This window comes from Rhagoletis zephyria, unplaced genomic scaffold, assembly GCF_001687245.7.
Source record: "Rhagoletis zephyria isolate East Lansing unplaced genomic scaffold, Rhagoletis_zephyria_1.1 Rzeph_scaffold_00433, whole genome shotgun sequence".
Taxonomy (NCBI): Eukaryota; Metazoa; Arthropoda; class Insecta; order Diptera; family Tephritidae; genus Rhagoletis; species Rhagoletis zephyria.
Genome location: NW_016157517.1, coordinates 15102 through 42570, shown reverse-complemented (window position 1 = coordinate 42570; position 27469 = coordinate 15102). Strand labels below are relative to the sequence as shown.

Genomic DNA, 27469 nt, shown 5'->3' with positions numbered 1-27469 from the left:
GGTGACGGTGTCAAACGCCATTGACAGGTCCAACGCTACTAGAATAGTTCTCTCACAGGGACGGTTGTGGTTTAGGCCACGTGTTATCTGCGTGTTTATAGCGTTAAGTGCTGTTGTTATTCTGTGCACTTTACGGAAACCATGCTGATGTTTAGCTGGGGTCAGGTGGTCCGTGAAATACGGGAGTAGCAAAGCCTCTAGTGTCTTCGCTACCGGGGAAATGAGTGTTATCGGACGATAAGTCTCTCCTTTGTTGGCTGGTTTTCCCGATATGAGCAGTGGGACCACTCTCTCCATCTTACGGACGTCTGGGATGATGAGAGTGGCGATTGACATATTGAGGACCTCCATTAGGTATGCTACTCCCGCAGGACCCAAATTTTTCAGCATCAATATACATATTCCATGGCCACCCGAACTTCGCCGCTAATGAAAGCCAGAGGGGCACAGGTTGTTGGTAGTTTGTGCAGCCTTCTAGTCACTCGACGCTTGGCTTTGTCCACCGGAGGCTGCAATATGAATTGCCGGCTAAAATAGCTCACGCATCGCTCCGGGTCCGACGAAGCATGGTCGCCGAAAGAAATTTCGACCCTGTCGTCGTACTTCGTCGGATCGGGCAGTGACCTCACGGTTGACCAAAGCTTACTCACACCAGCGGAGAAGTTATAAGTCTTCAGATTCTCTTGCCACTTTTTCAATCTGAAACGGGGATTTCTGGGATCGGCCTGTTGAAGGTTGTCACGCTCTTCGGCTAGAACAGCCGCTTCAGCAGGGAAGTTTGGACGGGAATCCGTAATGCATCCTTCTGGTACGAAGCGAGCTGCAGCAGCAGTGACAACCTTGCGGAACTTACGTTCACCAAGGTGGACGTCGATTGGTGTGTGGAGTGCAGCGAAAGTGCTCTCAGGAAATTCCACGAAGCCTTTCTAATCAGCTTTAGAAAAGTTGATAGCAGGTCCGGTGTACTACGGAAACAAATTCGGTTGGTTTATCGATCGACATGATAATGGGCAGATGGTCTCATGCCAAAATCAGCATAGGTCGCCATGATACGCTGTTTATCAGACCAGCGCTGACTATTGTTATTCTGGCGAACTGCAGCAGCTGCCCATAATCCTGGTGGGTGCGTCGTAGTTCATTGTGAAGAATGTTCTACGATCGTTTGACAGGCTTAAATACCAAAGATCGTGGTGCGCATTAAAGTCACCAACTATCATACGGTTTTCACTTCTAAGGAGCGCACCTATATCAGGGTGATATCCTGACGGGCAGCTAGTGACAGGGGGTATATACACGTTAAATATTTCGAGCTCTACATCGCCTGACCGGATAGCAACGCCCTGACATTCTAGGGTGGTATCCCTGCGGTAGATGTCTGCTCCGATAAGACGATACTGCACGATGTGTCCTGCGTAATTCTACAATGTTGAATTGCTGTGCAACTTCGTCTCTTGGACCGCAGCTATCAATATACCATGCCTTCCCATAAAGATCGTTATCTCCTCGATCTTGCTGCTAAGTCCGTTACAGTTGAATTGTAGCTTTGTGTGGTTCGGGAGACGTGTTTGTGTCAGGGATTTGTTGGGCCGTGCCGCCATTGGCTCTGTGCGCTGCTTGCGTCCAATCTCGCGTGGTACGCAGACCTGAACATGACCAAGGCAGGTGTTGCACTTGACTTGACACACCGTGCAGATTGTAGAAGGAACCAGGAGTTCTTGGCGGCGGCTGTGCTTAGTGGAGCGGTTGTGTCTGTTGTGTGGTCTGTCGTGGTTGTGATGTGGTCTATTGTGTTGTTGTGTTGTGGTGCTGTTGTGTTTGTGTTGAGCTGCTCGGGTGTACTGGGGTTAGTATGAAGGCTGCTCTGTTTGAGTAGCAGCGGGCCACAAATGATGTGGTCCACTTTCGATCTGTCCGTAGGCCTGAGCAGACTCTAAAGTGACTCCACCCGTAGCAAACATTGCAATTGACCGAGGTGAAGTTGTGGTGTAGTCGTCTCTGGCATTTGTTCGTTCCCAACCTTGAATATGCCGTATTTGTTTGTGGACCTTATAATCAGCTTTCAAACAGCAGAATTGAGTGTATACAGAAGGTGTTCCTAAAATTTTATCTGGTTTAAAAATAAGAGACTAGGGCTGTGCGACTATTCGATTTTTCGAGCAAGTTGGTTAATCAGTCGTTCGCTTATTCAATTACTAATTAAGAGTTTTAAAATATGATTATTAAGAAAAATTAATTTTGCTCGTAAAATACCATGGAAAAGCGATAATCGAATAAGAGTCGCTGACTACTAGTCAACACTCGCAATAGGGGTGCCAATAAGGGCGGTAGTTTTTAGTTCATCAATGTCTTCACTACTCGATTAATTGAACTTTTCAGTAAACAATACTTACAATTAATCAAATAATTGAGTTATTCACTTTATGATTAACTAAGTTTGAATAAACAATTAATCGCACAGCCAAAAAGACTGATGTCTTGTTTTGCTGCATATCCGAATAGCCCCAAAGCAGCGGTCTCTTTTCTTTTTTTTTCTTTTCTAAACCTCAGTAGATTGTAGAGCCACATGTGAACAACCACGGTTAGATGCTAGTTTTAGGTTTCGCATGTTGTGACTTTTTTTCTAATGCGGTTTAGAAATAAGAGACTTATCTTTAGTTCCCCACCCCGAACTCATAAAATATGTACACAAAATCCTTATATTTTCTGATAGCGTGTATTAAGGAAGTAGACTCATACTATCATTTTAATGCTTCATATCCAAGAAAACTACAAATGTATGTATTATTATAGTATATTTGCCGTTAAAGTAACCATTTAAATCATTAGTTTCCTTTGAATTTCTAATTTTTAGTCTATAGAGTGAAATTTAATAGCCTTAATGAATGCGCTTTAGTTAGTACATTACGTCGAAAATCACAAAAAGGGGATTTCACCAAATGTGTATGCGCAGCACTGATTTTTTTATTTCCATAGCTAATGGCGACGTTCGCAAAATTTGTAGATTTTTTATTTATTTATATTTTTTTGAAAAACAAAACATGGATACAACATCTACACATCGAACGTCGCTAACTCGCTTAGGGCCAATTTCACAGTGCGTAGTTGACTCAGAATCTAAGTTAACTATGCACTGTGAAATTTGCCCTTATAGTATAATGATCACTTGTTATAATACCCATTTTGATATTTCGACGCTCTTGCTTCTGTTGGTGATTTAGCTCATATGCATGTTAAAATTTAACTAGTTTTTTAGTGCTCTTGCGTGTTCACGGCTTATTTGTAGGTTTTGTTGAACGATTAAACATATGTGGGAGATGTTTGCGTTATGCGCTTAACTCGACGAACATTGCTCTATTCTGGGTCCTTGCTCATAGCCACGATCATCTTCCTCATATGCCATGCGTTGATGTTGTTGCTGACGGCGCTGCTTAGGATCGAATTCCTCCTAAAAGATGCAAAAATAAAATTATTATTTGAGGGAAAATATTTTTTTTTTAAGAACTCACCAATTCGACGGTCTCTGCATCAAGTGGAATAGTCACTTCGGGCCTTGGTGGCAAGCATTGTTCTAGGGTTGGGATAACTGTCAATGGAATGGTAGAGGGGAAGATAACTTCGAACTGAATGATCAATCGGCCCTTCTCCAGTGGGTTCTTATACAGTGGCATACCCTCTTCCAATACACACTTTGTCATTTCATGTTTGACCACTTCACCGGGCTTAGAACGGATTACAAGATCACGATCGTCGAGTGTCTTAATGACTCGTTCGAAGCCACAAAGAGCTTCAACTAACTGAATTGGCATTTTCATCATTAGATCAGTACCGGCATGAACAAATGTTGTGTGTTCTTTCTCATCGAGTAAGATGATAATATCACCGGGTTGAGAATCTGGCTCATGATCACCTTCTCCGTTAAATATAATTTTCTGTCCATCCCGCATACCCTTCTCTATATGCACTTCCAATACTTTACGTTCCCTTACCGTCTTTCGGCCATTGCACTGCTTACAACGATCTTTCTCAGAAATCATCTCTCCAGTACCCATACACTTACGACACACTTGCTCGGTATGCTGCACTAGACCAGGGCCAATCTGTTGCACACGGGTTTCTACACCACTTCCGCGACATTGCATACATTTCTCAATGGCACCCTTCTTGCCGCCACGACCCTCACATTTATCGCATATCACATTTTTCTGCAAGGCCAACTTGCGTGTGGCACCATTGTACAATTCTTCCAGCTGAACTGACATCTGATGTACAACATCCTTGCCACGACGCTCACGTCGCCGGCCACCACCGCCAAAACCAGCCCCGAAGAATTTCTCAAAGAAGTCCATAGGGCTGCGGAAGTCACCTGTGTCAGCACCGCCTTTCTTGATCGCCGCTTCGCCGCCTTCATCGTAAATCTGTCGTTTCTCACGATCTGACAGCACCTCATACGCCTGTGAAATTGCTTTGAAACGCTCACCCTCGTTCGGGTTCTTGTCAGGATGGTATTTCAGCGCTAACTTTCTATACGCTTTCTTCAGCTCTTCACTTGTGGCGTCGGGTTTTACACCCAACAGGTCATAATAACCAGTTTCTTTAACCATTTTTCTTTTGATTCTTTATGGCCTATGAATCGAATAAATAGCAGATTCACAGCTGCTTCAAAGGAACAAAGACAAAAATGTACGACCTGAAAAGTGGAGAAATACACGAAGTGAGCAAAATATATACAGACGTAAAATAAATGTCTTCTAGGAAACCAAGTATATGTATTTTTGGCATTATTAAATTAATTTATAAATCGAAGTTTACATAAAAGTCTGAAGCATTTTTCATATACCGTAAGAGGTACCCTACAAGACATTGCTGAGCACTTTATTTTTGTAATATAGAGATTTACTGATGACAATATTGAGGGGAGTGTACTCAATTCTTTCCCATGGCCTGAACGTAAATGACGACTTTGATAAGCACTTTTGTAATTAGCGATAATGCTAATATGAGCATNGGAGATTTACTGATGACAATAGGAGCGTTCCTTATCTCCCAGAAATAGTCAGAAAAAGTCCGAAGTAGTCAGATTTAGTCCAAAAAGCGTTCCTTAACTCGGAAATGACAGCAAAAATGAGAGAGCAACAGTCAGTGAGAGTGACTCTCATCAGTCCGAAGTAGTCAGATTTAGTCAGAAGAATTTTTTCTGGCAAAATCCTGAAAAGTGTCAAACTCAACTGAATTTAAATTAACGGAAATTAAAGAATACGCTAAAAGTGAGAATAATCTAAAAAGTAAAAGAAATGAATTGAAATTGGAAGGAGGCAAAAAATAATTGATATAGCAAGTGTTTATTGTGCTTGTGCTTGTGTGAATGTGTTTTGTACATACATTTCTGTTCTTATTTGACGTTAGTTTTGTTGTTGCCATTCTTTGGACTAAAAATTTGGTTTTTTGCGTTCCTTTACTTTTCATGTTATTCTCTTTAAGTGAGCGCATTTTGCTTACGCTCTGGCATTTTGACACTTTTCAGATTTTAGTCCAAAAAGATAAGGAATGAACCTAATATTGAGGGGAGTGTACTCAATTCTTTCCCATGGCCTGAACGTAAATGACGACTTTGATAAGCACTTTTGTAATTAGCGATAATGCTAATATGAGCATTCATATGATACTCAGCCGTCTTGAAGGGTAATAATGAAAGATAAAAACCAATTTAGACTGCATCGCTGAAAACATCCAATTCCCATTTGTACTATTCGTACACGAGAATTTTTGCCTATTCATGAAATAACAACTACATACTAATCTATTTATGTACTTTAGTTTATTTTCATTTCTACCTGCCATGACTATGCTTAAAGCAGACACCGCCACACCATTTTCTCTTTATCCCCCGAACAGGTAGATACAAAGTCGTATATTTAAAACCCCCATCCCCTATTCCACACATCTACGTAGAGATCGTTTCCAAATAATAGACAAATTTTGCAAAGATTTGATGTTACGAAATATCCAGAAATATGCAGTTTCTATGTTCGAGGGGAAAACTGCATATAAAAGCAGCGAGTAGAAGTTAGCAGGTACGAACAGTCAAACGACGAGTTACGAACGCAAAACTTTCGATAGTTGCACTCTATTGCAATATCGATTTTTTTCTTCGCCACCGCCTTCGTATGAGATAGATTTTATGCCGAATTTCAAGACGCTAAAATTGCTATTTACAAGTTGTCCTACGTTATTATACATTCCATAATACAAAGTTCAAAACTTAAATTTCCACCTATTGAACTGACGAGGTGCTTTCATATACCTTTTTCTGCCTGTAAAGCTAATTTCATTATATAAAGACAATGACCCCTATAATATTCTCTTTCCTTTTAGTGGTACGTATACACGAAAATTACCTTGTAAAAATTTGCTAGATTGCTTAAATGGCCCTTGAAAATCCCTTCGATTCCACGCGTTCGGCTATTCGTTGCGTTTTTTAGATACGCAATAAACTTTTCAGCTTTTAAATAATTGCCCTTGCCAACGAGTACTGAGCTTAAAATAAATACTTTTTTTCGGGTTGATAAGTGGTATTTTCTCCCGACTCTCAGCTGTTGTATTCTACTTTATCTTTTCCTGGATTCAATATACTAGGAATTCCAGAATAATTAACACAATATAGTCATTAAACTCACAATAGAAACGTGGTCACACTGCGATCAAGATAAACCTCCGACGAGCAGAAACTTCGCTCAAGTGCGCTTTTAATTTTCAACTGAGAAAAAATGTGGAAGACCGAATAAACGAACCCAAAAGGTCTGACGCATGAATCTTCTAGAATAGAAACGTGCAAGTCGATAATACAGACCATTGCCGATAACTATTTATCGGATTTCCTTAATAGTAACTGTTTAAAAACTGAGTACTCTTATACCATGCCCCCACCAAAAAGTTAACCATCTCAAATCGAACTTAACCACCCCACTAACTATTGCTGTCCACACTGCGGTTAGAGGTTTATAAAACAGTACAAATGTTAAGAACAGTGTTCGGAACTCCAAAAATCGATTCAGGACTAAATTGCTGCAAAAATCGGAGCAAAAACAAATTTTCCGTACTAGATTGAATTTTTTATTTTTGTTTCTGACATTAGTTGTTTGACTAAAATATTTTCTATTCATGCAAAATAAGTACGCGAGGCAACGTAAGGATATGTTATATATTTAAGTAATTTTTAGCATTTTCTATATAGTAGAACGTATCTAACACTTAATTTTTAAAAAAGCAAACCTTTTCTACTTTATATAAATTTCATTCTACATATATTTTTTAACAACTTAAGTAAAGTTCTGCATCCGCCAATTTGTACAGCCATACATAAAAAAAATAACGAAGTTACTTTATTGACGCATTGCTATGAAAGAGTTACTTTTTAACAGTGAGATTTGGCTAACTTTCAATTTTTTTACTGAAACCGGTGGTGAACACTCAAAAAACGGCCCCAAGAGGGGCATAACATGAATGAAAAAAACGGAATAGATCTGAAGTCAAGCGGAGTAGAGGAGTAGATTTAACATTTTTTTAAAAACCAGAGTAAATCTAATCTGATTTTAGCTTAGTCCAAACACAAGTAGGGAACGAATTCTTTACATTTTAACGCTAATGACCCACAGATGGCGGGAAAACACAGGGTTGTATCAGACTTTCGACGTGGTTTCGAGTTGGTTAGCTTCTAACCATCTCAGTGAAATGGTTAAGTGCTGTCATTTTTATATGGCGAAACTACACTAAATGAAGTGGGTTATCGGGATAACCAACTCAACAGCCATAACTACGTGGTTAGCCCCGGTGGGGACATGGTGTTAGGGCCGTTTGCACCATGTCTAGTTAACGCTAACTGGAGGTACATCCTTTAGTTAAGCACGTCAACTGCTTTATCGAGCACATGTTATACGATGGGTGTCGATAACGTCGATAAAGATGTTTAACTGGGAGTAAAGGCTCTGTTATGCATACTTGGCATTGCATGCACTGCTATACCATTTTTACGTAGAAATCAAAAACCAACAGACTTTTACGTATGTAATGCTGTGCGTTGGGTAACAGCTTACACGCGAAGCTCATTTAACAGATTCCTTATGTGACAACTCTCAAGCAATGCCAAGTATGCATAACAGAGCCTTTAGAATTAACTAGACATGGTGCAAACGGCCCTTAGGGCCGGTTGTTCAATGTCTGGTTATCACTACCACTAGCTCTGGTTAAGTACAACGACTGCTTTATCGATCACATGTTACATGCATGATGTCGAAATCGTCGATAGTGTAGTGGTAGTGATAACCAGACATTGACCGGCCCTTAAATGCACTTGTTAAAAGTAACCTGGATATAGTATTAGTAGCATGATCCCATGATGCAATAATACAAGGTGTTATCGGTTGGCAACTTCTCGCTCTAATTCCGCCATATTGACTGCCTTAGGTGAGACATTGTCATGATGCAATAATACAAGGTGTTATCAGTTGGCAACTTCTCGCTCTAATTCCGCCATATTGACTGCCTTAGGTGAGACATTGTCATGATGCAATAATACAAGGTGTTATCAGTTGTCAACTTATCGCCCTAATTCCGCCATATTGACTACATTACGTGAAACAGTGTTACTTCTTTCACTATTCTTTGCCCATTAATATACTTGCATGCTTTTTATTTTTTCTCAGTATACACACTTTGTTTTCTTAAAAAGGTATTTTATCTTATTTTATTTCATTTCATTACGAATATACTATAAACAAGCAAATTTTGTTAAGGAGAAAATGTGAAATTTTATATTTTTCCCCCATATGGGGTTTCATTTCTTCCCGTTTTTCTTCTCATTCTACTGAGCTAAGGTAGTGTCAAATCGAGCTGTCACAACTGATACCACCTTGTATTATTGCATCATGAGACATTGTTACTTCTTTAACAATTCTTTGCCTAATAATATAGTTCAATATAATTTTATTATTTCTCAGTATACACATTTTTTTCTTAAAAAGGCATTTTATCTTATTTTATTTCATTTCATTACGAATATACTATAAAAAAGCAAATTTTGTTTCGGAAAAAATTTTAAATTTTTCCCCCAAATGGGGCTTAATTTCGTCCCCTTTTTCTTCTCGTTCTACTGAGCTAAGGCAGTGTCAAATCGAGCTGTCACAATTGATACCACCTTGTATTATTGCATCATGGCATGATCCAACTACACAAGATCTGAGAAAATGATGCAAAAGAAAAAAGTAATTTTCTGGCTGACGTTTGTAATTTTGGCGCCAAGTTATTTTTTTTGAAAAGTAAACAAAGAATATGAAGACAAGCATAAAGAAAAAAAAATGCAAGCAATTTTGCAGCACTTGTTTGTGCTAACCAAATTATTATTTTGTACGTGTTTCTGCCATTAATCACCGCACACTTCATTTTAATTACATTTGCACAAAAAATTTACTGGATGAGAAGACTCCCTGAAAATTTCTTTGGTATTGTTTCTTTGTCATATCACGCTGAGGGCCAACCTAATATTCACACACACCGTGAATTTGCTGTAAAAATTTCTCATGCACATACATGTATATATAAATACACATAACTAACTATAGTTTTTTGATAGCATATGGTGCTGCTTATATATTGATTATTTTTTATACCTGATCTCACATAGCTCTGCCTAGAATCATCGGGGTGCTCTCTGTGCACCGGGTTTAAGTGACTTTGAATCATCCGAATCCGCTTATGAACCTCCAGCATCAGAATATATTTATTCCACCATAAAGTTAAGTAAATGAGGCAATTTTCGCCATTAAGGGCCGGTTACTCAATGTCTGGTTAACACTTTAATTAATTAATTAAAGTGTTAACCAGACATTGAGTAACCGGCCCTAAATGAATCTCATTCTCTAAAATAAAAGGAAAAGGCTTGAAAAAAAATGTATTGTCCCAGATCTGTCAAAATGGAACCAGTTCAGAACTAGCTCAAAAGTTCTGCAGAGAGAGTTCTGCCACTTCGTAGGACATCGCCATGTTAAATGAGACAGTTGACAGCACTGATTTGGGATAGATGAAGAACCAGTACCGTCCCTTTTCAAGCTAGTTCGGCACTAGTTTCTAACCAGTTTTATTTGCATCAGGAAAGCAGAAGAGTGAGGACCAAGTCGAATCTATACAAGGTGGTGTTATCAGATCCGCTGATTTCATGACGAATTTGTACCTTTTCTCAAAATGATGTGTATAATTTGTAATTGTAATTTTAGTTTTTGTTTTGTTAACACCTCCTTGTATAAATTCGCCTTGGTGAGGACCATCCTTCCTGTGACAACAGCCGGATGAAATGTTATGGGTACCAACTTTCCATCGCACAACACTAAGGGCCGGTTACTCAATGTCTGGTTATCGCTAATCTCCGGTTAAACATAGTTATCGACGTTACCGTTTCACGACGTTTCATTTTGGTCGACAATGCAGGCTAAATTAAATTTATGGACTTGACTGGGTTCACACAGAGAAAGTTTTGTTCGGCAACTTAAGTTTTGGTGTTTCCCTTCGCGTTCACACAGAGCAATTATTTTGTACACAATTGTTGTTGTCAGCTGTGAACCATCAACTTGAATCACCCAGACGAATGAGAGCTCACAGCTTATTCCCCGAGCATGAACAACTCGGTGCCCTTCCCCTTTCAGCGAGTCCCACATTACCGCGATTCTGACGTTGCGAATCCGCAGAGCCAAAATTTACAACAATGCTACCCATATATTTTAACTAGCGCACACTTGTACGATTCCGTCGCTGTGAATTTTTCGAACATTCAATGTTCCTCTCGTTTGACGCGTTCGAAACGAGGCTTGCAGCGTCAAAGAGGAAGAAGGAAAGTGTCATAGCAATACACGCAAAGAAAAAAATGTGTATTGTACAAAAACTAATAAAAAATGCTCGTAACAATCTTATTTTATATGATATGGACACGCGGTATGCGAGCTCTCGCTTGCTTTCAACTGTCATTTCTGTTGTTTGACAGCTATGTTCTCATTTCGCAGAACTCTTCAGAGTAGCAACATCGTTTATTTTGGAGGCAAATACAAATTTAGAGGCAGCCATTTTTCATTTGATAATAGTATACATCTCTTTATGCAGATCTTCTAATTTTCTAAAACTTTTAAGAGCCTGCAAGGCTTGAACCTTCTTGTTTGGCGACATTTTACAAATGAAAAAGTATGATGTCAAATGCCCAGTCAACAAAACTCTATCTCGCTTGCGAGAGAAAAAAGCAGAACGCCAGCGAGATTTTCAAGCGTGTGAAGACGGCCGGTAAGGGCGGGAATAATGTATTTGTAGAATCTATTTCCAACACTATTTGTGCCTTTAAATACAGCGTCATCTGGTTTTCAGATTACGCTTTCGACAAGGGATGAAATTAGTCAGCTGTTTATACTTCAATTTAAGCTGAAATTAGTCGAGAACGCAGAACGTGTACTTAAACGCAGTCTGTATACGCAGAATTTTGTCGATTACTGGAGCCCTCAGTGTTGCTTACTACACTGTTGCCACTCTTCAATGCCTTTTCATAAACTTACCCTTTCAACCACAATTTTTCGTGCTATAATAGATTGTAGCTAAATATAAACTACTTAGTTTTAAACAAAAACCTTATTTAATAGTAAATTTCAAATATTTTAAACATATTTTGAATAGGAACTTATAACTTTTTTACCATCTGCAAAACTGACGAAGTGGCAACCATATAAAGAAGGAGAAATCAGCTGACACGGAAAAATCTAAATTCCGCAGATTTCTGCGCTACGGGCTACAACTACAGAAAAATTCTGCGGCGTTGAGTTTTCATTTACATGGCGCTTTGGTAAGACAGAACGTGTCAGCTGACTCGGGTTTACGTACCGGTAGGTTTACGGTCTTGACTAATTTCAGCTTTATTCCAATTACTTGTGGGCGTGTTATAAAACAAAGTGGAGAAGTTATAAAGTAAATAAAAAAATGAAGCACGCAAAATTCATAGCAAGAACCGTAATGGTACAAAAAAATAATGTGGAAGAAGCCTGTCGTTTGTTAAATCGCATCTTGGGCAAAGAGGAAATTTTCGATCAATACCGGCGAACACGCTTCTATGAAAAGCCGTATCAGGTTAGTACCATGAACCAAAAATGTGTTTCGTTCATGGGTTAGTACCATTTAAATCTATAATATATGTTTATTTCAAACATTGGTTTGTTGTTGTAGGTGCGACGTCGAGTTAACTTCGAGAAATGCAAAGCAATCTATAATGAGGACATGAATCGGAAGATACAATTTGTGCTACGCAAAAATCGCACGGAACCATTCCCAGGATGTAGTTAAATATGTATTCATATTTTTTTAATTCAATAATCATGTAATAACATTAAAGCATTTGTTTTGTTAAATGAATGAACATTTTCCCATTACAATGATACTTGTGATTTGTTTTGCGAGATTCCTCTTTATTTGGTATTTGTACTGCTGGAGCTTCAAAGCTTTATAGGGAGGTTTGAAAGCTTATTGGACAGTTGTTGACAGTGAAAAACTGCCTGTGTAGGGACGATGGTTACCAAAGTGTTTCTTACATTCAAGCAGAACGGACGTGTTAATGTAAAATTAAGTGGTATGTCAAGAGATTAACGAAAGGAAGTAAATAATAAAAAAAGCATACAAGTTGTGCTCTATTACTGTGAAAAAAAAACTTGTTCAGTTTTAATTTTATTTAGCACACCGTGCAAAAAAGGAAAGGTAGTAATGATGGTTTGAAATCCATATTTTACAATATGGCTTATTAGCTTCCCTGAAGGGTATATCAGCGCAATTAACACTACTTAACTCTGTTCATTCATGCCATTTCCTGCGTAACATATATGTATGGCTGATATAAAAAATATAACGTTAGGAGGGATCAATGAAAAAGTCGCCTTGAACTTTTACATGCGACCTGTAAAGCACGAATGCATAACGCATGCTTCAATAAATTTATTATATTAAAGCGGAAATGGCCTGTATTATAAGTGTAAGGAACTGGACTTATGAAATCATAGATTTTAAAAATGTAAATAACATACGTACATACACATTAAAGGCTTAAATTATATTTGGTCTATTAAATTAAAATGAGAAATGTAATGGCAAATCATGTGACGTCCTATATTGAATCTCCTAACTACGAATCTAAATACGTGTCTCCCATTCCTTCAATTGCGCAATTAGGCACATTGTTATAAAGCTACTGTTTGGTAGCCCTTAATGTACGCTGCCATCCCCTTTCATGTCACGTTGTTGGCACGGTTCTCCTTAACTTTGTATTTTTTGCATAGTTGCTTTTGTTGTGGGATATCGATTTGTTAGTGTTTTCATGCTATTTTTAGCAGCTGAAGTGCTTAACGTTTTCTAAGAAAAAGTGCTCGTGCACCGAGAAATATATGCATGCAAATGCATATATGTAGGTACATTTGTGAATGGTCTACGTTATGACTATTTTCTGTGCTTCAACAATCGATGTATCGCAATGACGGCTATTGTTCCCTGTTTATAGCAAGGATCAAGCCGCTACCACAAGTGACTATCAAAGCTTTGAATGTAACTTCCCATTTGAATGGAAATACAGTAGAATTAGTTGTAAGAATATTTGCATATTGATGGACTAATGTACATATTCAATTTAAGCGTTAGTACATACTACACAGAAGCTTTACAAACTAATTAGGGCATCGTAATAAAAACATAAATACATACATATGTCCATATGTATGTATGTATATATTATCAAAAGTTTCCTTGTTATTTCTATTAACTGGCATGTACATATATACATATAACTCTTATTTCAGATTTTAATTCAGTTTAAAACATACTAAAATAGACCAAAATGCTTTTATATCGGCTTCAGGCAATAATTTGGTTATTTAGTGGAGTCATTGGTCTTCATGCATATCCAACAATCAATTTACCACTTTTATTCGGTAAGTGATGAAGAAAAAAGTATATTAAACCACATTCATAAAAAAAAATTTAGATATCATCTTCACCGATGTAAAAGTCCCAAATTTGATACCTTATAAGAGCAGCAAAAAAGGTTCAAAATACTTACATACATATGTATGTGAAATTCTTTCACGACTGTTTTGAAAAGTATCTACAGGCATACATACGTATGTAGAGTGATAAATTGTCTACGTAATTGCGTGAGAAGTACTAGGTTTGATTATGAGCAAAACCGAGAATACATGGCGTATGAGCAACATTATTTCCAACTCATACTCAGGGCCTGTGCCAATCGGTAACTTTTTTCTCCGTGGTGAGACGGTGTGGAAAAATTTGCTATGGTGTACAAATAAATTGAATTTTGCTGTGCCAAATGCAGAGTAAAATTTTGACAGTTGAAAAACCAAACAAACGGTAGTGCGGAAGCTTTATTTTTGTGTGTTGCTGAAATTCTTAAACTTTATATTTATTTTATAATTTGTAAGTAACGTACGCTTTTTTTATGCTGTTTTAGCTTTCATTTTCATGTTCACTCCTTATTACCGCCAAGCAATATTATGTGTATACAAGAATGATAGAATACAAGATTGCGCCGATCAGAGAGGATTTTTGAGAATAACTTTTGCGTGACGTCACACTGGTGCAATTGCGAGAGAGAAATGCCAAAACGTGAGCAAGAATGGAAGAAGAAGAAAAAATGTTGCAAGGAAAACGTAAACAAGNAGGAATAGCGGTCCGAGATCGGCGCAACCTTTGTATTCTCTCAACCGTGATGTGTATACATGGTTATAAGCTGTCAAAATATTACCTAGCCCCATGAGCTAGGTAAAATTTTAACGTTCGTATTCACCACAAGAAGTGTCAAATTTTTACTTTGATCCGTAATTGGCACAAGGCCTCAGTAGATAATTTCATGAATCAAAAGCCCTTCCAAAAAGCCTTCCACTCTATATTTCTTTTGTACTACGTATTTCAGAAGCCTTTTTGGAGGAGTTCTTTTAAAGCTGCTTCTTGAATTCATGAAAATCATATACATTTCTTTAAAGTATTTGCTAAGTAAAGTATTCACTTGCGAAGCGAATGATTTTGGCGAAGGGAACGGTTTGGCGAAGCGAATTAAAAGGCAGAGAAGGTATTAAAAGTGTTCGAAATGCAAAGAACTTGCACAAGCTGATAAAAGCGAACACTCTTAATGCATATTAAAGTTGCGTTCGCCAATCCATTCGCTTCACCAAACTGTTCGCAAGTGATAATACCACCCTTAATTGTAACTTAAAAATCATATTGAAATTCATATGTAAAGCTATATAATATGACACCTACATACATATAAGCTTATACATTCGCGTAGAATGTAAATATTAAAAGTCATGCAGGGAAACACCTTTCCAAAATGGCTTCACTTTAGAAGGCCTACCTAAATTATCATCTGGGTGATTAAAAAAAAAGTCCTATTATTTGATTGTCGAATACGAGAAATTGAAAAACTTCGGATTGGGCCACTTCTGCTTTCGCGGCCTCACTTCCTCGTTTTTTCAGATTGGCTCTTGTTTGCAAATAATTCTGAAGTTTGCATAATTTGCAGATGCAAAAATGTGTATGCTTTTTCGATTTAAATTAAATAAATGATTTAAAAATATGTATAAGAAAAAACGAATACGGTGAAGTGTGCTAAAGGCATATACGTTCTAGTTGAATAGCCAAGAATCCAAAATACATATATTCCTATGAAAAAATATTTGTCTGAAAAGGCCGGACAAGTAGCCCAAACTAATGTTTTTTTTTTTTAATTTTTGCTAAAACGGACAGGGGTAATTTGACATAACTATTTAAAAATAAAATTTAGTAACAAAAAACGTATAATTTTAAATTAAAAATTGTTTATTCATTTAAAAAAATTTAGTTTACATTTTAATATTCTTATTTTAGTAAAAAAAAATGTGCCCATTAACACTGGTTCCAATGACCCCGCTCCTATTTCTAGTGTTAATTGGTTTTTTCTTTTTTTTTTGAGATTGATCGACAAAAAAGCATTAAAAGTAGGGAAAATGCAGCTACTTAAAGCGCAGAAAAGGAAAAAAAAATCATAAAAAGGACTTTATTTGCTTACTTTGACGTACGCACGCTGATGGCTCAGTTTTAAAGCTTGAGGTTATATATATGTATGCATGTTTAAAGTCCCCTTTATGACCGGTTTTTTATTATTGTTAAAACAGTTGTCATGCGATGAGTGTTTTCAGTTTTCATTGCCGTGGGAATAGGAATTTATATATGCATTTCTTCTTTCTTCGACAGGTCCTTCCGCATATGGTGAAGGCGCTTACAGATTCAAAAAAAGTGGCTTAGAAATTCAGGTAAGCTCAAAATGTCGATTCCGATGGACGGGTGGTCTAGGACATATATCCAACTACAAATGTACATGCATATATTGTTTATACAATTATTCAATTCAACAATTATTAGAACTCATTGGCGAAAAAATCTATTAATGAAAAAATAATTGCGAAGCTTTGAGTGATTTTTAGATACACCTCTTGTGATTAAATGACCGGTTATTTGTATCTGAACACGTCGGTTATTCGCTCAACTTCATCAACCAAAGGTAGAAGGTTTTGTCGTTAGTTTATGACAATAGAGCGATTTACAGATGCATTCGGTTACAAGTAGCTGGTCATTTAAGCACAAGAGGTACGAAGTGACTTATGCCACTTTCAGAATAAATGGCTCATATAACCCTTTTAATCGATGTGCCTACTAATAATAATATTATGTATAACATAAATGTTGTAAACAACATATTTTTTAAAAACAAGCTTTTATTTAACATGATAAGATCCACATTTAGTGCAATCGACATATCGCACACCGTCTTTAAAAGAGTGACAACTCAAAATTTGGCATTTTTGAAATTATGCGCTAAAAAGAACTTTTATTTACCTTTCAGCAAAAGCTGGAGCAAATTTTTGTTATAATTTGTTAAAATAACCTAAGAAAAAGTCGTCCTTGCCCATATGATTAGCATGTGCTACGAAATAGTTTTTCGCATTTTCTGACGAACGTATTATTTTGAGTTGTGACTCTTTTGAAGACGGTGTGCGATGTGTTCGTATGTATGTATTTACATACATACGCTGCGACTAGGTTATAAATATTGCGACATCTGTTACTCAAAAGCCAAAATACCTACACACACATATTTTAGTCTCCTTCTCTCACTTCCAACGCAAGCACATGTTTGCAAAATGATGACGAAGTGATTTTGTATGAAAACTCATTATTTATTTATTTATTTATTTACATGAAATATAATTATAAATGATTATATTACATAATTAAGGCAACTAGCAGCAGGGGCTATCGGCCTGAAAAACCTCATTATTTACCCATATATTTGTATGAAACAAACTTAAAAGATATCAACCAATACTTCCCATATACTAAACGAAAGGGAAAAACTTGAAATTTTGACTAAACAAAACAAAAACAAAATAATTCGAGCGGTTTTGGAGCATTTTGATAATAAAAAAAGTGTGCTAATGTGTGTTGAATTTATATAATATTTGTACACGATAATATTTCAATTGCTCAAGAGAACCTATATACCGAAGATGCGAGTTTTATCTGCAAATCATAAGTTGCTAGAGCACTTTAAAGGCTCAAAATTTACCCCAAAATAGGCCAATATTTATCGCTTTTTCTAAGTGAGAAACCGAATTCGTTACTTACAAAAATGAATCTGTCGAAGGCTTGGAATTTTATCTTTAAAACACCTCACTTTTCTTTAAAATCGCTTTACTAGTTTTCGTTCAATAAGCGTTTTCGTGAAGCTCTAAAAAATTACAACTACAACATTTGAGCGTAGCATCGAAACGTAAGACGTAAAAAAAACACAAACAAGTTACACAACAACACACACAACACAACCAAGTTNATCGAAACGTAAGACGTAAAAAAAAACACAAACAAGTTACACAACAACACACACAACACAACCAAGTTAGACCCTTGTTTAGTTCATCTTGACGACATTTTAACTAAACATGCCCACTGCTCTGAAGTGAAAAAGTTTCTAAACTTCTGTTGTTTGTTTTAGTCTTTATGCTATAGCATAAATATTTTCTTACTTTCGCTTGATTACGGTTCATAAAATTTCTAAATTTCCTTTTAAATAAGCAAGTTTTACCAAATTTTGGAGCACTGCAGCTCTATACCAGTAGAGTAAAAAAATTTCTTCATTTATAATTTTTTCTATGTATAAACTATTCATAGTATACCTTCTAGTACTTACCAACCAGACCTCAGCTCTTATGTATCATCCTTAACGAACCACACTTATGAAAGTATTGCGATTCGATTTTTTTTTTGCTGAACGTAGGGGTCGACTTCATAAATTTTTCTTCATATCTTCGGCATTAACGGTCAAATCTGCATTTATGATATATTGATGTGTTTGCCTCGAAGAGAAATTTTTTTTGCTCCATTGTTTATTGACGCTATGCACGGTGTTCTAGTACTTACCCACCAGACCTCAACTCTTATCACAAAAATCATAAAACTTTTGCTAAGAAAGTATTTCGATTCAAAGGCAATTTCGATTTTCCTATATGGCCGGCTTCCTACATATATCGTCATATCTACGGTGTTTACAGTCGGATCTTAAATTATGATATACGAGTATCGATGTTTTTAAAACCACCACAAGTACTCATTCTAGTACTTACCCATCAGATTTCAGCTCTTTGCACCCTACCGTGCCACCCTAATATTAGCAAATTAAAGCTCGCCAAAAGTCATACAACTTTTGCTAAGGAAGAACATATTTGGATTTTTCCAGTAGAATGTAGGTAGGCAACACCGAAAAATGCAAAAAATACAATCTCTGGGTTCGGCCCACAATTTTTTTTTCGAAATTGCTTTGCCAAAATAGTTCGAACTCGAAAGTGTACAGCGATTTTTTATTTGCTTGCAAGGTGGTACGTCTAATGTATATATTTGGTATGTATGTATGTATATGTGCATCAAGATGTAAAAAAACCCTCATATGTTTTGAAACACTCTATTGTACATACATACATATACTTAGTAGATATGTACATACATACATATGTATGCGTATTTAATGTCCATCTATTTTTCTTTTTAACACCTCAGTCCGATGCCGACGTTGTCGAATTGGAGCATTTGAAGGACCATTACGGCAACGAAAATGCAGATGCTACTGTGCAAAATCCAACATACCCAGATCGACCCTTCGAGCCCTCTTTCGAAGGCAGATCTGTAAGTGCAGAACCAATAAGTGAATCTCAAGAATTGGAACGACAGCTGGAGCAAATGCCAGCTATTACTACAAAATTAGAAAAGAGCACGACAACAGAGTTACCACCAGCTCCGGTTGTGCCCGAGAATCGTGACGAACCGCAGTCACCAGTAGAGGGTATCGGTATGCACCGGCCACCCACACTTCAGCATGACAATGGTGGCAAAACGTCAACTGACGCTGGTGGTGCTTCAGGTCCCCAACAGGCTGCAGATAGTGGCACCATTATAACTGGTGGTGGCAGTCCACCTGCACCCTCTGCCATCAAGGTAAGCATAGTAGTGTAAATTTTTCTTAACGTTATAATTTTTAAATAAGAGTAGAAAATGCAAATTCTGCTAACAAAAGTCCTTCAAATGCGAGTACAATAGCTAAAAATTGCATTATCTGTTTATGTTTGCATGTATGTGCATATGTATGAACATAACTGTAGCATGAATGTACATATATGTATGTGTGTGTATGTATAATACAGCCTTTCTATGGTGCGGCACGTTTGGCATTTGGTCAAAATCCGGAAGTGCTTCCAACTACCACAGCTAAAGCATCTACATCTACAAAAACAACAATGTCCGGTATATCTACTTCCACTAGTACAACGACAGCAACAACAACAACTACCAGTACCACCACTCAAGCACCCATCCAAAGCAATAGCGATGAAAAACTTATTACTGCAGGCGAATCAGATACACTTCCGCTCGATGTCGAAACTGTCAACTCAAATAGGCAAGAAATTACTGGAACCATTCCGGCCGATAAGTTGCCTGAACAAATCAAATCAACAGCTCAACGTCGATCGGTGACCTTAATGCCACCCCAACAGGTTCTTATGGCCATACGTAGTTCAATTCAGTTTAGTTCAAGCTTAAGTACAAGCGGCACCTTGTGCCTAACCCATTGACAACTCATAAAAAAGCACATCCCCGCAGTGAAAGCCATGGATTTAGATGACTTCCAAGTGAATTTGCATTTCGTTTGCAGAAAATTTATAAATGTTGATCGGTGATTGTTGAAAAAGATTCAGTTGTCCTACCGCTGCACCTTTTCCTTCGAGCCTTCAGAATGGGGGCTGTACTTATATTCTACAACTACTCGTACGAGTAATGTACGGAATGCTTTTCATATTGTTCAAGATATTTTAAAATCTTTTGCAGTACCCGGCCAAATGAATAGAAACAGCACTCAGATTCTAATACATATTTTCAACTTTATCCAATTTTTTTAAATTGTAAATATTTGTTTATAAAAAATATAGCTCACTTGATAAAATAAACGATATGCTAATTCAAAACTTCAAACTTTGTGCAAAATTTGCGAAAATCAAAAAAAAATCATTCAAATTTCAAACTTTTTAGTCTGACCTTTAAGTTTTATAGCCCATTAAATTTCAGTAATAAAGTGCTAATTTCTATTCGCTTAAAATTCGCGTTGATATATATATATTTTTTTTGTTTGCTGGCGGCAATGTGCTTTCTGTTCTATACAAGTACATACATACAAATTTACGGCTGAGTAGAAGATCGCTCTAAAAAGACTTCTCTGCAAATGGTTAAAGAATGCCCTGACTCAGTATTTGGTTCGAAAACGCTCTATCTGATTATAAATTTAATACATCGGTTGCCGCGAATTGCATTTTCGAACCAAATTCTGAACTAGGGCGTTTTCGAACCGGGCAGCTTACATAGGGCGATCTTCCACTCAGCCGTCGATATGTTCGACATTTTTTTTATATGGAATATAATTAGCAACGCCTTCTATAAATATCAACGGTGAGCCCTAGGTACCTCAATGGACATCTTCTTATGAAGAAATCTAAATAAAATGCTCGAAATTTGTACCAAAGTTTTTAAATTCTTTTTTTAATTTCACAAAGCTTGTAACTTCAATTTATATGGTTTTTGTTAAAGAATGAACTATATTTTTACACAAAAATCCCTAAAATTAAATAAAAAAAAATTAATTGCTAAAACTTGTCAATATGTACTTATAATTATGACGCAGGGTGTACTTTGTATGGAACAAAATGCACAGCACTAGTGTCCGACCAAACTCGAGTTTTTGGCCGAAACCGAACCCGAACTGAACACCCGGCTTTTGTCTTGAAGTTCGATCGGACACTGCACAACACCTTCAACCCTAAAAATTTTCAAAAATCAACGGTAATATTGAAACTGAAAACTGCGTAGCCAAACATTTTCTAAAAGCTCTGATTAAAACTTTCAAACGTTGATGAAGTTTTTTTTTTAATTTGTTAAGCTTTCGCGATAATTTTTATATTTCTTATGTTATTAAATAAACTATATTTAAAAAAAAAAATATGAAAATTCAAAAGGTGGGATAAACTTTCTTATCATTTGGCAGGGTACAGTAACTAAAATTCTACATTCCTGATTTCAACCTTTTGGCTAGAATTTAAAAATTCGATTAAATGTAAAATTAAATTTTAACAAAAATTTACATACTTTTTCAAACGGATAAATTTGTTTTATACATATGAACAATAGAATATGAAATGATGCAATACTTTAAAACTGTCGAAAAAGCGACAGTTCTGAACTATTAGTAGGAAAACTTTATTTTATCCACTTGAAGAGGTTTTACCTGCTGGGATAGTGTAAATACAATCACTTCTATGCAAATACATATATTTAGTCCATTGAATATAACTGAATAGCCACAACCCCCATCAATCTTACTTTCTACATAGAAATGTATATACCAGTATTTGCAAACACATTTACAACTGCAATATCTCACATCATAACATACCACACTCAAGCTATCCTTGGAATAGTTGGCAGCTGCAAATGAAAATTTACATTATAAATTGGCAACCGCATGAACAAATTATCGATCTTAAGTTTTTAGGCTTTGTGCGCAATTAAAGGAGGCAACAAAAGATTAGGCCGTTAAGTGATTTTGATGCAATTTTTCCAAGAGCGTTAGAAAAGTTTTAGTTGTCACATAAATATGTATGTATTCATGTATGTCATCGCACACAACTAATGACCCTAATACAACTATCTGCTGACCCGCAAGCTGTACTATTGAACACTGACTCTGAGATGTTCTGGATTATGAAGCTTTTCTTAGCTCAGAGGAAGCATCGAAAGTCTAACCCGTCAGTGTGGAAGTTTAATCTGAACTAAACCTCCTATCTTAACAGTAATATTGAGCTTTGTACCACGTTGCCTTTTAGACAATATGAAAAAAAAAACAACCCGGCCTAAGCGGTGAAAGTTATAGCTGCTATTTCGGAGATCACCACATCTCCTCCTCGGACTTCCTTCTGTAGACTTCAGCAGGAATCGAATGCGTCAAATATTTCGTTGGGAGGTGGTTTGGGCAATAAGCTCTACGCTCATTACAGTTCTGGTGTAGTCCATAAGAATTTTCATCAACGTTATCTATCGTCTACTGTGTGTTTTAAATTTAGATACAACCCTCCCTATTCGGGTCCAATCGTCCATAGTCAAGTCCGTGGTGACTACTATTAGACCCCTTTCAGAGACGTCAAGTCTTGATTTCAAGTCTGCTCGTTCGTAGGCGAAAGAGGTGAGACGAATGTACACTTCCCCTCTCTTCTTACCTCCTTCGCCTACGAACCGCGCAGACTTGAAAGCAAGACTTGACTTGTTTGAAAGGGGTTTTATCTTTTTCAGCTTTCGGTGTATACCTGATATTGTGGCCAGTGCACGGACTTCGAAAAATTTAATAGTGTAGACTTTACACAGAAAAGGTGGTAGAAGTTGGTAGATAAAAAAAAAACAATATTAGATAGTTTTTATACATTCAGGGCCGGTTATGTAGGTCGTTATCGATGTAGACGTCTACATTTTGAGATATTATCTAACCGTAAAATCTGTGGTGTTGTTGTTTCCCATAAAAAATTGAAAAGCGACGCCGCACTGTGATATTTGGTCTTCAATTCGTGCACATAAATCCAAAAATAAAGTACCGATTTAGGGTTTAATGCTAAGGTTTAAAAGAATGACAAAAGCCATTTTTTTTTAATTGTATTCTAAACTATAATACTCAATACTTTTGTTTGAGATGCGATTTTGTACCATACAACATTGAAAGTTTTTCTGAAGGTGATTTTTTAAATAGATTTATTTCAACCAATTTCTTGTAAGATACACGCAAATATGATTATATTATAATTCAGTAGCATTTTTGTTTAAGAATTTTAAATACAAATTTAAAATCCAAATATAACTAATTTAATAAATCTTTTTCAAACTCAACACATTTCTATTAATTTCAGGCGTCATATTGGATTGGTCATTTTGTTTTCAGCTATTTTGATTTCAGATTCGAATTCAGCGACATCAAAAACTCCAAATTCATGTGAATATACTAATCTAAACATTAAATAATGGGCACAAAATGAGCTTCAAATATCACTGTGCACCGTCTACATTTTGTCACCGCAACAAAATTGTTTGATGCAAATTAGATTTGAAATTGTTAAAGTGGGCAACCTATTCGTTTGTAAGTCTCCCACACTTATTGCAAACGAAAAATATTTACATAAGCAGCTGATAGGGAGGCAATTTAACTTTTAAATTGGTTATGTTCATAGTTAATTTTTCATTTTTATTTCTGTGGTCACAAGCTATAACAGCCTAAGTTGACTTAAGAAAGAATGGAGTTATCCTCATCTTGCCAGCTACGAGATTATTTTGGTTTCCACCTGTTTAAAATGTTTCTTCTCGAATTCAGGTTTTTCGACTTATTGCTTATGACCACAGATTTAAGATGTATCCGATGATAAAATATGGGCACACATATGTATACTAGGGTGGTCCAAAAATGCATGTGGAAAAAGTAAAGTCGGAATTGTAATGCTCTCACCCCCTAGGATTGTTCTATACCGAAAAAGTATACCCTTATTTTTTATTTTGAAATCAAAAAAAAATATTTAAGAAGTCGCTCAAAGCGCCCAAAGTTTTCCATGTATTTTATATTAAAATTCGGCAGTTTGTACTGAAAACCTGTAGTTAACTGCCGATTGAGAGTTAACTTGCCACTCCAAAACGGCCCTAAAGGTAAGGTTATTATCGGGTACATACTCGTGAAGAGCTGACCAGTTTAGAAAAAAGGTGTAATTTTTTAACTAAGCTCAACTGGAAATATTCTGAAATGCTGCAAAAATCGCGCAATAAATTTGATAATGATGAGCGACGGATTGTCAAACCTTCATTCCCCGAACGCACGATGCAGATAGAGGCGCCACAATTTCGGGCTAGAACGTAATGCATTTTCATAAAAAGAAAACACTGTCACATTCAATCCCATCCATATAACTGTTTACATAGTTACTTATGTATGCTTAAGTATATTTTTCCGTATCATTATTGCGTTTCATCATAATGCTCTAGCCACGTAATAAAGCATACAACATAAATCATTCAAACGAAAATTCCAGCAAACTCACATACAGCTTGTGCGAATGCAATAACTCTAACTTTATTTCATTTCCACAATTTTTTTTTTATGCTCAACAGACTGTTGAGGCTCTGCTAAAGCGTCACAATGGACAAATAACACCTTTTGACATGGCACAGTACGTATTTTGGACCGGCGATGAGGCTGGTGTTGCACGTGCCGTTGAAGAGCTAATCGATCGGGGAGTGGTAGGTCGGGATAAAGAATTAAACTTTAAAATTTTCTGTATAATTTATTTTACAGATGACACGTGAAAATGCCTTAGCATTTTTGCGGGAGGTGCGTGTTGGAATTGAATACCTACAGCAATCTTATACAAATCGGATATTTCCGGAGGCTGGCTTGAATATTAACATCGATAAGGTAAAACAAAGCCGGGTTTACTTAAATTTGTCTATTATGGCAGATTCTTTTTGAATATGTTAACCAACAAATATCGATTATTCTGTACTTGTGCTGCGAAATCTATGACTTTATTTAAAGACTTGAATTGAATTTCTAATTGTTCACCATTCGATTTTTAGAAAATGTTCCAACCTCCGCAAACCAAAACTATAATACCACCAACCGTTTCGCCAACAAATGAAAAAAACTTGCTTCCTTACTTACGACTGGATCGACTATTGTACTCTAACAATGAAAATCCAATGAAGTCAGTCGAAAATATATCGGTATGGCATAAATTGCAGGCGCTAAGCAATGATGGCAATCAAGGTAGGAGTATGTAAATAAAGTGTACATATCTCATTTTTTAAATTATACAATTACAGATCTAAATGATTATGATGAGACCGGTGAAAGAGCTAAAATATCACAATTTCTTTACAATGAATACACCTTGGAAGACATTTTATATAAATTAGCAAAGGTGTGTTAGATTAATTAATTTGCCCAGTAGCGAACTTCAGGAGCCCTCCACTCTAAACTGCTTCCTCATTTCTTTTTTGTATGGAGTGGCACAAATCGAATGGCGTCTGCCTTCGCCACCCATAGAACGGCTACCGCACGTAATTCAGAAGGCCTTTTGGAGGAGTTATTTTAAAGTTGCTTCTTTAATGGTGATTTAGTTTCTACCAAAAAATGTCGCATTTTGATTGCCCTTTCTCTTTGCGTGTTCGATTCTAAATTAAAGGCAAAGATTTAGAGAATTTTTTGTTCGTTTCTTAAAATGTCACACTCTTGTAAGGCATAAAAGGCACATCTTCTGCCCTTTGAAGCTTTGTCAGGGGAGGTAGTTGCCCTGAAAATGAGATGGTTTAAAATGACAATATTATGAAATGCTTGAGCTAGGCAAGGATAAGAAACAAAATCATCCCTTTTACAGGGTTGAGTGTAACATTAAATGCATTTTGCAATTTGTTTTATTGTAACTTGAAATTCATATTGAAATTCATTTGTAATGCTAAATAACCCGGAAAACCATATTTGCATTGCATTGCAGAGAAACTTTAAAGAATTCGTAAAGATCTCTTCTGATTTTTTGCCGAATTTTCTAAAATGAAGTAAACTGTGCGCACTTCGATTCTTTTACGGAATTTCGGGAAAAAGCGGTAAAGCAATGAAAATAATGCTGCTATGTGAAGAATTTCTTTCAGAATTTTCTCTATTTTTCCTACAGAAATTTCTTTACGAGTTCGTGTCAACCACTTCATATAATTTTCTTTGAAGATTCGAAAGAAAATCGTTACAGAAATGAGCTACTCCTAAAGATTTCGTTAAGATTCCGGCAACTTTGGATTGCAGGGAATACATAAAAGCTAACTTTTACATTCGGGTAGATTGTATTTAAATAGTAAAAGCCCTTCTAGAAGACATACAGCTAAAAACCTTTGTTTAGCCCTTATTGGTTAAGCCTTTTAGAATGCCTTCACTTAAGACGGCCTACTTAAGTTCGCTCCTGGGCTTGCTTATTGCTATTTAAGATATTCCTCTTACATTTTTGCTACATAGATTATGTTCACACAATCTTTGTCGCACGGTTCCGACGAAGCCCAGCATGAGTTGCAGAAACTAACCGACTTTTTGGAGCGTGAAGGAAATATTGGTGTTATACCCATTGATTTGCAGAAAAAAGTTTTGCGTATGTTTGCAATTAATATATATCTAGTAATTGGGTATTCATTTGATGATTAATCGTGAATTTATATTATTTACAGATATTTTATTCCGCGCACTCTCCGATACTCTAGCGGAACGTCCCGAATTGTTGTCTGCTGCTAATGTGAATCTAGCTAATCCCTACAATCGTCTTCCTCTACGCACTTTAGAGCCATAAAGGCGTTAAAGCAACCAGTGATTCCAGCATAGATGCTAACTTCCAAACATATGTAATTCATTTGTTCCAACTTAAAACTACATAAATACATATGTGCTACAAAGTTATCAAATGCGAAGGCAACTACCCTGCAAACCATTTTTTCAGAGTATTCTGCATTGTAAAGAAATTTTAAAGAATTCGTTAAGATTTAATTCGATTTTTTGCCGAATTTTCTAAAATGAAATAAATTACGCACACTTCCATTCTTTTACGAAATTTCGGAAGAAAATCTGTGAAGCAACGAAAATAATGGTGCTATGTGAAGAATATCTTTCAGAATTTTTTTTTTCCGAATCTTCAAAGAAAATTATATGAAGGGTTGACACGAACTCGTAAAGAAATTTCTGTACGAAAAATATAGAAAATTCTGT

The 27469-nt window shown here is 36.5% G+C and overlaps 3 protein-coding genes across 5 annotated transcripts; 2 read left to right on the top strand and 1 right to left on the bottom strand.

The window, feature by feature from the left end:
* Positions 1 to 2775: 2775 nt before the first annotated feature.
* Positions 2776 to 6807, bottom strand: Droj2 (DnaJ heat shock protein family (Hsp40) member A4-like). 2 transcript variants are annotated; one of them, XM_017611619.1, is made up of 4 exons: positions 6675 to 6798; positions 6396 to 6615; positions 3507 to 4687; positions 2776 to 3445 (listed from the first exon to the last, which is right to left on the bottom strand). In XM_017611619.1, the coding sequence occupies exons 3-4, from the start codon at positions 4599 to 4601 to the stop codon at positions 3332 to 3334; spliced, it is 1209 nt and encodes a 402-aa protein (XP_017467108.1). In that variant the 5' UTR covers positions 4602 to 4687; positions 6396 to 6615; positions 6675 to 6798; the 3' UTR covers positions 2776 to 3331. The 2 variants fall into 2 exon arrangements, with proteins under 2 accessions (XP_017467108.1, XP_017467107.1); XM_017611618.1 differs by lacking the exon at positions 6396 to 6615 and having other exon boundaries at positions 6675 to 6807.
* Positions 6808 to 11426: 4619 nt separating this feature from the next.
* mRpS21 (mitochondrial ribosomal protein S21) lies at positions 11427 to 12475 on the top strand. Its single transcript, XM_017611617.1, has 3 exons — positions 11427 to 11445; positions 11936 to 12147; positions 12244 to 12475. Exons 2-3 carry the CDS (start codon positions 12001 to 12003, stop codon positions 12358 to 12360), a joined length of 264 nt encoding a protein of 87 aa, XP_017467106.1. The 5' UTR covers positions 11427 to 11445; positions 11936 to 12000; the 3' UTR covers positions 12361 to 12475.
* Positions 12476 to 12584: 109 nt separating this feature from the next.
* Positions 12585 to 27182, top strand: LOC108359663 (uncharacterized). 2 transcript variants are annotated; one of them, XM_017611615.1, is made up of 11 exons: positions 12585 to 12643; positions 13857 to 13988; positions 16306 to 16364; positions 19162 to 19596; positions 19803 to 20153; positions 24841 to 24969; positions 25025 to 25144; positions 25306 to 25495; positions 25552 to 25649; positions 26732 to 26861; positions 26938 to 27182. In XM_017611615.1, exons 2-11 carry the CDS (start codon positions 13895 to 13897, stop codon positions 27054 to 27056), a joined length of 1725 nt encoding a protein of 574 aa, XP_017467104.1. In that variant the 5' UTR covers positions 12585 to 12643; positions 13857 to 13894; the 3' UTR covers positions 27057 to 27182. The 2 variants fall into 2 exon arrangements, with proteins under 2 accessions (XP_017467104.1, XP_017467105.1); XM_017611616.1 differs by lacking the exon at positions 12585 to 12643 and adding an exon at positions 13245 to 13693.
* The last annotated feature ends 287 nt before the right edge of the window (positions 27183 to 27469 follow it).